An 11,674-nucleotide genomic window follows, 5' to 3' on the forward strand; every position below is an offset into this window, starting at 1 on the left:
GTACATTAGAACCCAGTTCCTTGTTTGCATCCACTGTTTGAGGCTAGAGCTGTCCATTTCCTCTGGCTGGATGGAGTGGCCACAGCAAGATACCTCCTTGTCCAGAAAAGATGCCTGGACCCAGACCCACCCACCTAGGAGGAGGATCCGGTGTGCCCAGGTTCAGGGTGCAGGTAAGCCTGTCTGTCTGTGGGCTGCTCCCGCTAAGGGTGCTCCAGAAAACATCAGGGTTTAAATAACCCACTGACCTTTATGGTGTGCGGCTCATTTGCATCTGACCATGTTTGCTAATCTCAGGTAGACTTCTCCAGTTTCTGCTCCGCTGTCCCCACTCCACCCAGCCCCCATGTCCAGCTCAATTTATGGCATCCAATTTCTTGTCCTCAAAAGGCAGGTCTGTTGTCCATAACTGCTTTTGGCAATGGGACATGCGTGGAGGCCATGGGAAAACAAAGGGTAAAGGTCTTTGGGGGCAGACAGGCTTGAGTTCAAATTTTGGCTCTGCCTGCTGTTTATAGCTCTGCAAATCTTGGGCAAGCTGCCTTCCCTTTCCGCCTGATTTCTCCCTGGCAAACTGGAGCTAATACTTTTTAGACTTACTGTGAAGTCTAAATGACATGTATGTGAATTGCTCAGCTTGGCTCCTGGCACTATATATATATATATATATATATATATATATATATATATATATATATATATATATATATATATTCCTGAATCCCCTTAATCTTGAGTGGCTCCCAGAACCACAAATATCCACTGGCAATGAAGTCGGTACCAGCAACAAACTCTTAACACTTCCCATTTTTAGGTTTATAGGAGACCAACAGCTTTCTTTCCCACAGTGACGGCAGAGATTTGCAGAGCAGATGTCTTGGTGTGAAACTGCTCACTCGAGGTGACTCATGAATGTTTGCCGACAAATCTAGTCAAGGGTTGACCTTCCTTCTATCTGCCTTCCTGCGCCAGGTTGGGAAGATTGCAAGGCCCTACCCTGCACTGTGTCTGCAGATGGCGAGGCGCTCTTCTGTCTGATGGCGCCAAGCTGCAAATGGAAAGCCCCGAGGCAGGAAGGAGCAAGCTGCTCCTCTCTGGATCTGTGCAACGTTGCTCTCATGCAAAAGGAGGCTCTAGAGAGGATCCAGGCTGCAACCTGGTACGGGCGGCCTGTCTGTATGTAGTTTCATATTTCCCGATCTCATGCCCCCATGGGCCACTCCGGAGGGCAGGCACACCTTTGCTCTAGGTTGGTCTGGCGATTACAGGTCTAAGCTTCAAAGCCGGTTACAAACCTAACTAATTGCAGCCTGGGGGAGCTGGGCGAGCAGGCCAAGCTTGCTCAAGTGGGCAAGCCGGGCGGTAGGGCTGTATCTGGGTTGTCACCTGCAACTTGAGGTGCGGATGTTGGAGCTAGGGTTTCTGCGGGATCACCCGTAGTCCTCCCTACTCCAGGAGCCCACGCCTCCCCTCCCGGATCTGGCCCGCGTCAGCTGGGTCAGGTGGAAATCTCCCCATTCAAACCAGCGCGGGCCAATCAGGGACTGGCGCGCCGGCCGTTCCAACGCGCGGCGCAGCCCCGGGATCCCGGCGGAAGGAGGTGGGGGGACGGCTTAGTCTGCTGTCTGGGGTACCTGCAGCCGCACAGCCACCGCCTGGGGACAGACCCTCCTGCCCTGTAACAACGGGGACGCCATGGAGCGCTCCCTGCACCGCGTCTCCCTCGGGAGCCGGCGCGCCCACCCGCACTTGTCCTTCTATCTCACCACCTTTGGTAAGTGCCTCTGGGTCAGGCTGCCAAGTGGACTGCTTTCTTGCCAGAAAGGCAAGCGCCCACCATGGCAGGGAGATTTTGAGCAGGTGTTCTTTCCGTTCGGAACGTTCTCTGGCCTCTTCCTCCAGGCTCAGCAAGTCAATGGACACCACCTGCTGCCTGGCCGCAGCTGCCAGCTGCGGTTGGTTCTGCCTCACTTGGCTGGGATAATCATGCTCCAGTTCGTCTTTCAGAGGCCTGCCTTGTAACCACGGATCTCCCCATTAGCCAGCTCTCAGGTTAAATCAGGATCTAGTTACTGTGTCAGGACAGCTCAATCACCTGCCTCCTTTGGTACAGTGAATAGATGGGAAGGGTCAAGTCCGGGCTGCTGTCTTGTGGGTCCACTTTGGAGGCTGTAATCTAACTTCCCCCACTGGATATCTAACTCACGGTCAGTGGAGACGGGAGCTGACTCTTCTCCAAGACTGACCTTAGGATAGCATTTGTGCTGAAGTGAACAGAAAGGGATAGTAGGCCCTAAAAGTCCCAAAGTTGCAGATTCTTTGTTCCTCCCAATCCCAGTAGGACAGCAGCTGTCCAAAAGGCCTGTGCAAACCTCGTCTTCCAAGGAAACACAGTAAGCCTGGCACAGCTCTTCATTTTCTCCCTGCCAGGAGGGACTCCTTCCTCTGCAAAGCGGTGGGCTGGGTACCTGAGTCAAGCCTTCCCAACCATGCTGTTTTAACTTGTGCACAGTTTCTTTATGGAGTGGTTCCTGCAACCAAAGCAGACTTTATCCAGATTTCAAAGGCAGAGCACACAAGGAATTGGACTCCCAATAGGGTTCTTGGCTGCCCTGCGTTCTAGCTTATCCCAGTGCAGAACATTAGGGTCCTCACAGTTTGCTGCCCTCCTGCCCTAGCAGGCAGAGTGATGGGAAAGTTGAACTGCCAGACATGGGCTGAGATCTCTGGTCCTGGTGCTGGAGGAGGAAGAGGAGGAATTTACTATCCGCATTTGCTGATATCCCACTAGGTGCATGATGTGTCCCCAGGGAGCCACCTGAGCTGCCTTATTTGATGTTCCCAAACCCTACAAGCCAATCTTATTAATCCCAGTGGGACACAGGGCTCCTGGAGACTGGGGAGATTTCCAGCTGAGAGGGTCAGGGAGCTATAAGCTTTTCCAGGCCTCCATCCGAAAGTTAATAAAGCCTCTTTAGTTTACAGTCGCCAGGTAGCTCCACCTGCTCATTCCTAATTTTATCAAAACTGACATCATTCTGCGTGCACAGTTTTGAAACAGTTCTTTTCACAGCTGGTGATGTGAATATTTCTTTGCGTCCATGCTGTGTTCCTTTGTCAACTAGGGCAGGGGAGGGTCCAGCCCCAGCAGGGTGTGGATCCGCCAGACTGGCCATGGTTTCCGGGTTAGGAACGATGGCTACCAAGTGGATAGCTTCTTGGGTCCGTGGCTGTTAGCAGAGTGTGCAGCAGGCAGGCAGGCACTGAGGAGAAAGGGGCCCCCTGCTTGTTTTATGCAGTTTGTGCAGCAGGCAGGCAGGAACTGAGGAGAAAGGGGCCCCCTGCTTGTTTTATGCAGTTTGTGCAGCAGGCAGGCAGGAACTGAGGAGAAAGGGGTCCCCCTGCTTGTTTTATGCAGTTTCTTCTTGGATCTTTATGACACCAGTTTGAAAGCTTGAAAATATTCCCAGGTCTGTTTCCTGGGCGCCATTTGCCATGGTGATGTTATTATTGGGCTGCTAATTGTTACTGGGCACTGAATGATCTTTGCTTATGGTTCATGGCGATTCCTGTTAGTGGTTACTAAACAAGCCCAGAAGCGTTTTTGGACTTTTAGTTGTGGTGGTGGAGACTGAACCCAGGGCTCAACACTAGGCGAATGTTCTACCCCACTGGGTTATGCCCCACCCCAGCACAGGTTCCCAGGGGCCTCTCCCAGAGAGTAAGTTTTAATAACTCTGAGTGTATCCTGAGACTCTAACCTTTAAAGACTTCCTAGGGGTATTTTGAACATGAACCAGACTTGGAAGCTCCGGATTCCAGGTCGGTTTTGGTAGCCAATGTGGGTCCTGTTCGATGCAAATATCTTGGCTAATTTTCCTGGCTCCTCAGCTTCTCCTCAACTCAAGCAGCCCCTGGCCTTTAACAGTGAATTTCACCTTGGAGGAACCTGGTGATGCTGCTGCAAACATTTAAAGGAGGTGGAAGCATCTCTGGAAACACAAAGGGAAAAAATATTTCAATCAGAATTCCTTACAGGAAGAGTCTCTCTCTCTCTCTCTCTCTCTCTCTCTCACTGTCTCTCTCTCTCAGCTATGTGTGTATCTCGGTCACTTTCTCTCTCACCTCCACACACAGAATGGGTATCATGAGCACAACCTCTGTTTCCCAAGGAGGGGCAGGTCATCTAACACTCATTGCTTCTGAGAATTTAGCTGACTTCAAGGGAAGGTGTATACAAGCTGAGGCCAGGACCCAGCTAGTCCTTCTTTATTGAAATTTGAAGAATTCATTGTAGGTGTTTGTGGTTGTATTTTCCAGGTTCCTGCCTCTTATGTTGATTAGGGTATGTGTTAATTTTGTGCTAAGAGTTCTGCTGTGATGTAACTCTTATGAACACAGTTTACTCATTGGAAATGTACAACTCCATAGTTTTGAGTATATTTGTAGAGTTGTACAACTATTATGGTCATCAATTTTATAATTTTTCCATTACCCTTTAACTTATTTTTTCTAATCCCCACCCCACCTCATCCCAACCCCAAACAATCACCGCTGCCTTGATATGTATGCCTCATTGCGGGGATTTTATGTAAATGGAAACTCGTGTGTTTTTCTCTTTTTTTTGTTTTATTTTATTAATATTTATTGAGCTCTACATTTTTCTCTGCTCCCCTCCCTGCCTCTCCCCTCCCCCTTCAACTATCCCCCAAGATCCCCATACTCCCAGTTTACTCAGGAGATCTTGTCTTTTTCTACTTTCTACTTCCCATGTAGATCTATATAAGTCTCTCTTAGTGTCCTCATTATTGTCTAAGTTCTCTGGGATTGTGGTTTGTAGGCTGGCTTTCTTTGCTTTATGTTTAAAACCACATATGAGTGAATACATGTGATAATTGTCTTTCTATGTCTGGGTTACCTCACTCAAAATAATGTTTTCTAGCTCCATCCATTTTCCTGCAAAATCAAGATTTTTTTTTTTTCTGCTGTGTAGTACTCCGTTGTGTAAATGAACCCCATTTTCCTTATCCATTCTTCAGTCGAGGGACATTTAGGTTGTTTCCAGGTTCTGACTATGACAAACAAAGCTGCTATGAACATAGTTGATCACATGTCCTTGTGGCACAATTGAACATCCTTTGGATATATACCCAAAAGTGGTATTACTGGGTCTCGAGGAAGGCTGTTTCCTAATTTTCTGAGAAATTGCCACACTGACATCCAAAGGGATTGTACCAGCTTGCATTCCCACCAGCAATGCGGAAGTGTTCCTTTTCCCCCACAACCTCTCCAGCATAAGTTGTCATCAGTGTTTTTGATTTTGGCCCTTCTTACAGGTGTAAGATAGAATCTCAGAGTTGTTTTGATTTGCATTTCTCTGATGACTAAGGATGTTGAACATTTCCTTAAGTGTCTTTCAGCCATTTTAGATTCCTCTGTTGAGAGTTCTGTGTTTAGGTCTGTACTCTATTTTTTTTATTGGATTATATGTTCTTTTGGTGACCAATTTCTTGAATTCGTTGTATATTTTGGAGATCAGTCCTCTGTCTGATGCGGGATTAGTGAAGATCTTTTCCCTGTAGGCTGTCATTTTGTCTTGTTGACCGTGTCCTTTGCTTTACAGAAGCTTTTCAGTTTCAGGAGGTCCCATTTATTAATAGTTTCTCTCAGTGTCTGTGCTGCTAGGGTTATATTTAGGAAGTGGTTCCCTGTGCCAATGTGTTCAAGTGTACTTCCCACTTTCTCTTCTATAAGGTTCACTGTGGCCAGCCTTATGTTGAGGTTTTTGATCCCTTGAGTTTTGTGCATGGAGATAGATATGGGTCTATTTTCATTCTTCTACATGTTGATATCCAGTTATGCCAGCAGCACTTGTTAAATATGCTTTCTTTTTCCATTTGATATTTTTTTTGCTTCTTTGTCAAAAATCAGGTGTTCAAAGAGTGTGGATTAATATCCGGGTCTTCTATTCGGTGCCATTGGTTCTCCTGTCTATTCTTATGCCAATACCAGGCTGTTTTCATTACTGTAGCTCTGTAGTAGAGTTTGAAGTCAGGGATTGTGATGCCTCCAGAAGTTCTTTTATTGTACAGGACTGTTTTGGATATCCTGGGTTTTTTGCTTTTCCATATGAAGTTGAATACAGTTCTTTCAAGGTCTTTGAAGAATTTTGCTGGGATTTTGCTGGGCATTGCGTTGAATCTGTAGATTGCTTTTGGTAAGATTGCCATTTTTTACTATGTTAATTCTACCTACCCAAGAGCATGGGAGATTGTTCTGCCTTCTGGTGTCTTCTTCAATTTTTTTCTTCAAAGATTTAAAGTTCTTGTCATATAAGTCTTCCACTTGTTTGATTAGAGTTACTCTGATATATTTTATGCTATTTGTGGCTATTGTGAAGGGTGTTGATTCTCTGATTTCTTCCTCAGCCATTTTATCATCTGTGTACAGGAGGGCTACTAATTTTTTTGAGTTAATCTTGTATCCTGCTACATTACTGAAAGTGTTTATGAGTTGTAGAAGTTCCTTGGTAGAATTTTTTGGATCGCTATGTAAAATATCATCAGCAAAGAGTGAGAGTTTGACTTTTTTTTTTTAAATTTGTATCCCCTTGATCTCCTTTTGGTGTCTTATTGCTCTAGCTAGGATCTCAAGAACTATATTGAATAGATATGGAGAGAGTGGACAGCCTTGTCTTGTTCCTGATTTCAGTGGAATCTCTGGGAGTCTCTTTCCATTTAGTTTGATGTTGGCTGTTGGCTTGCTGTATATGCCTTAATTATATTTAGGTATGTTCCTTATATCCCTGCTTTCTCCAAGACCTTTATCATGAAGGGATGTTGTATTTTGTCAAAAGCTTTTTAGGCATCTAATGAGATGATCATGTGGTTTTTACTTTTCAGCTTGTTTATTTGGTGGATTATATTGACAAATTTTTGTATGTTGAACCCTCCCTGCATCTCTGGGATGAAGCTGACTTGATCATGGTGGATGATTTTTCTGATGTGTTCTTGGATTTGATTTACCAGTATTTTGTTTAGTATTTTTGCATCAATGTTCGTGAGTGAGAATTGGTCTGTAATTCTTTTTCTTAGTAAAGTCTTTCTGTGGTTTGGGTATTGGGGTAATTGTAGCCTCATAAAAAGAGTTTGGTAATGTTCCTCCTGTTTCTATTGTGTGGAATCATTTGAAGAGTATTGGTATTAGTTCTTCTTTGAAAGTCTTGTAGAATTCTGAGCTGAAACCATCTGGTCCTGAGCTTTTTTTTGTTGGGAGACTTTTGATGACTGCTTCTATTTCTTCAGCAGTTATAGGTCTGTTTAATTTGCTTATCTAGTCTTGATTTAAATTTAGTATGTGATATTTATCCAGAAAGTTCTCCATTTCCATTAAGTTTTCCAAGTCTGTGGAATACAGGTTTTTGAAATATGACCTGATGATTCTCTGTATTTCCTCCGTGGAGAGACTCTGTCTTAAACAAACACAACACAACAGAGAAACATAACAAAAACAATAAGATCCAGGTTCGGTGAGAGACTGTCTCAAAGGGAACAAGACAGGGATCAAGAAAGGAGAGCAGCTTACATCCTTCTTTGACCTCTGCATGTACACACACATAGGTGCACACCTGTGTATACGCCACACGCATACTCAATAAACAATCAAACATTTAAAAAATGTTTTTAAAGCAAGCTTTTTTTTTTAAAAAAGCAAGTACCATAGCTATATGGTTTTATTTTGGACTTTTTGATTTATTTCACAAATCTGCTGCTTTGGCACCACCCACATACCACACCAACTTGGTTACTTTGCTTTGTAGTAAGTTTTGAAACCCCAAAGCACAAATCCTTTAATTTTCTTCTTCTTCAATGTTATTTTGTTTGTTCTCAGTTTGTGGAATTTCTGTATGAATTTAGGTACAATTATTTGATATAGAAAAGTCCAATTCATAAAACTGTTGGATACTTGCAGAAAAATGTTCTTGAAAGGATACCAAATTTTAGCTTGCCCAATAAGCCTCATCATTGCCCTCCCTGGAGTCTCTAGCATCCTGGAAATGGCAAGTGGTGGGAAGAGAGCACAGGCTACCTTTGCTCCAGGGTATCTGGGCTGGGAGATGGTGGACAACCAGTGGATGTGTTCTGAAGACTGAGGGTAGTGATGGGCGTGGGCAACACCACCCATCTCTCTTTAGGAATGTCACTGCCACTCAACCAGAAAGGTAACAGCTGTGAGAGCAGTCCCAAGGTAGGCTGGCTCTTCAGAGGGAAGCTTCTGAAGGCAGAGAAGCCTGAGGGATGACACACATTTGCCGACTGTTCTTACTTCTTCCATGATTGTCCTGGTAGTGGTTTTAACTAGGGCCCTGCCTTCCTGTGTTCTGCCTCTCTTTGAAGCCACAGAGAAAATGAATCTGGTTTTGTACTGAGAATGGAACTCTGGACAGTTGACTGTCAGCTGCTCCCCGTGTTGGGCAGAGCAAGTCAGAGCTCTGAACTCGAGGCCATTGACATGTTCATGCCAACTGCCACCAGCCCTTCTTTCTAGCCCTGTTGCCCCCAGCCCGGCAGATTCACTATGCTTGGCTCAGGAAACCCATCAATTTCTCTGGAGTTTGTAATTTGCTGGGCAGAGTTCTCAGCATAGATTTGTTTTCTGTCATTTGTAGTCCATCTGCTTGGGAGTGTCGAGAAATTCCTCAATGTTGCTGTTTCTAGCTCCTTGTTCTTCTGCAGTTCTTCCATGTATGCTCTTTTCCAGTCTTTTTTACTATGGTGTATGACACTCATGCAAACAGCATCTCTGTATGGACACACACACACACAAAACACAACACACACACACACGAACTAGCTCAGCAAGCACCTGGCTTTCACATGGGTGCCAGGGATTCAAACTTTGGTCCTCACATATGGCTAGCACCTTTACTGTCTTGAGACATATCTCAGGTCCTGTTTTTAAGATAAGCTATTCCTGCAATACATATCTCAGGCAGGCCTCAATTTTACAATTCTCCTGCCTCTGCTTCCTGGGTGCTGGAATTACAGGCAAGTGCCACTGAGTTCAGCTTTGGCAATGTTTTCATTATTTATTTTGTGTTTTTGTTAGAGACCATCTTCTGAATCCTTCAGTTCTTTGCAACTCATTGAGATTTGCTTGCTGGCCAGCAGACCATCATGTATTATAGGAGCCTTGTGTGTCCCTGAAGAGAACCCTGTGGTCAGGCGCATGCTCTCCTAGCGTGTCAGCTCAGGTCAGGCGTGCTCGTGGTGTTGACCCAGCGTTCTGCATCTGTGTTCTTCTCTCTCTGTTTATCCTGACAGTTATCAAGAGAAGGCTGTTGTTGCTCCAGCTGTAGTTCCGACAGGTATCAAGAGAAGGCTGTTGTTGCTCCAGCTGTAGTTCTGACAGGTACCAAGAGAAAGCTGTTGTTGCTCCAGCTGTTGCTGCTCCAGCTGTAGTTCTGAAAGGTATAAAGAGAAGGCTGTTGCTGCTCCAGCTGAAGTTCTGACAGGTGTCAAGAGAAGGCTGTTGTTGCTCCAGCTGTAGTTCTGGCAGGTGTCAAGAGAAGGCTGTTGCTGTTCCAGCTGTAGTTCTGGCAGGTATCAAGAGAAGGCTGTTGCTGCTCCAGCTGTAGTTCTGGCAGGTATCAAGAGAAGGCTGTTGTTGCTCCAGCTGTAGTTCTGGCAGGTATCAAGAGAAGGCTGTTGTTGCTCCAGCTGTAGTTCTGGCAGGTATCAAGAGAAGGCTGTTGTTGCTCCAGCTGTAGTTCTGGCAGGTGTCAAGAGAAGGCTGTTGCTGCTCCAGCTGTAGTTCTGGCAGGTATCAAGAGAAGGCTGTTGTTGCTCCAGCTGTAGTTCTGGCAGGTATCAAGAGAAGGCTGTTGTTGCTCCAGCTGTAGTTCTGGCAGGTGTCAAGAGAAGGCTGTTGCTGCTCCAGCTGTAGTTCTGGCAGGTATCAAGAGAAGGCTGTTGTTGCTCCAGCTGTAGTTCTGGCAGGTGTCAAGAAAAGGCTGTTGCTGCTCCAGCTGTAGTTCTGGCAGGTATCAAGAGAAGGCTGTTGCTGCTCCAGCTGTAGTTCTGGCAGGTATCAAGAGAAGGCTGTTGTTGCTCCAGCTGTAGTTCTGGCAAGTATCAAGAGAAGGCTGTTGCTGCTCCAGCTGTAGTTCTGGCAGGTATCAAGAGAAGGCTGTTGCTGCTCCAGCTGTAGTTCTGGCAGGTATCAAGAGAAGGCTGTTGCTGCTCCAGCTGTAGTTCTGGCAGGTATCAAGAGAAGGCTGTTGTTGTTCCAGCTGTAGTTCTGGCAGGTGTCAAGAGAAGGCTGTTGCTGCTCCAGCTGTTGCTGCTCCAGCTGTAGTTCTGGCAGGTATCAAGAGAAGGCTGTTGCTGCTCCAGCTGTTGCTGCTCCAGCTGTAGTTATCAACTTGTCGGTCCCTTGCCAGCATCATTGTCAGCCTTTCCTTTGTACATTTTGAAGTTATGTTAAGAACATACAGATTTATAATTTTTCCTTTTCTGGGGAGTAGAAACTTATTACGAAGCCTTTGGTTGTGGTGCGGCTTCTCATTATTTCACAGTCCACATTCCCTGGCACGGACATAGCTGCCCAGGCCCAGCCATTGCCTGGCCTTTCTTTTTCCATCCTACGACCTTCCATCCTGTGTCTTCATTCTTTAGGTGTTCAGTGTCCACTGCAAAAGGTCGGCATGGAGGTGTTTTCTTTTCTCATCATTCAGAGATTACAGGAATGTCTCTTCTTTTGCTTGTCGGGTGCTAGAGTCACTAGCGGCTCAGCACAGTCTTTCTTTTTATAGACAGCATCTTGCTATGTTGCCCAAGTTGGGTTTCAACTTGCTACACAGCCCAGGGTGAGCTTGAACTTATGACAGGGACATGTTCTGTGTCTGGCTCTTGGGATTAGTTTGATTCAGTGTAAGGATCTGAGACTGTTTGAAATTGAGCTGCCATTCTTCGAGGATCCATGTCTGGTTCCAATTTACTCTGTTTCAAAGGAGCAGCACTTTAGGGTCCCAGTGAACAAAAGCAGGGTTCAAAAGAATGTCATCTTTTATCCCGTAAACAGGCAACCCTGTTCAGCTCCTCATCACCAGGATTGAGAGACACCCCATGCTGTGTACTACAGCATGCTTGTGGAGTCGCAGGGTGACTTGCAGCAGTCAGTTCTCTCCTACCCTGTGGCTCTCACATGTCAGACTCGGGTCCTCTGCCTTGGTAGCAAATGCCATACCCACTGGGCCTCATTTCTGGCTTCAGAGATTTTTTAAAAAGTGTTTATTTATTGTATGTGCATGTGAGCCTGCCTGTGTTCATGTGTTCCCTGTGCACTCATGCTTGTGGAGGCCAGAAGATGGTGTGTGATTCCTTAGAACTAGAGTTGCAGGAAGTTGTGAGTTCCCTGACATGGATTGGGAACTGAGCCTTGGTTCCTCTGCAAGAGCAGCCAGTGTTCTTAGTTACTGAGCTGCCCCCCAGTCCCCTCCCTAGTTGTTTGCTGTCTTTTCTCCCCCCCCCCCCTCGCCCTTGCCATTTCAGCGGTCATCATTGTGTTTCATGCACTTGGAAGTGTGCTCCTATGATAATTCCCACTGTGGACTGGTAGAGCTAGGAGTCACTGCAGCTCTTACAGACTCCAGAACCCATGCTTTGTTCACAGT

At 45.9% G+C, this 11,674-nt stretch overlaps 1 protein-coding gene across 2 annotated transcripts in view; it reads left to right on the plus strand.

The window, feature by feature from the left end:
- Positions 1 to 1,581: 1,581 nt before the first annotated feature.
- Positions 1,582 to 11,674, plus strand: part of Rgs3 (regulator of G protein signaling 3) — a 127,288-nt gene continuing 117,195 nt past the window's right edge. The window contains exon 1 of one of the 2 annotated variants that reach the window (XM_075946892.1): positions 1,582 to 1,774. In XM_075946892.1, coding sequence (XP_075803007.1) covers positions 1,696 to 1,774 — 79 coding nt within the window. In that variant the 5' untranslated portion in view covers positions 1,582 to 1,695. The remainder of the gene's footprint in view (positions 1,775 to 11,674) is intronic. The other variant, XM_075946883.1, reaches the window with a different exon arrangement.

The sequence above is a fragment of the Microtus pennsylvanicus genome, chromosome 13, assembly GCF_037038515.1.
Source record: "Microtus pennsylvanicus isolate mMicPen1 chromosome 13, mMicPen1.hap1, whole genome shotgun sequence".
In the NCBI taxonomy this organism is placed as follows: domain Eukaryota; kingdom Metazoa; phylum Chordata; class Mammalia; order Rodentia; family Cricetidae; genus Microtus; species Microtus pennsylvanicus.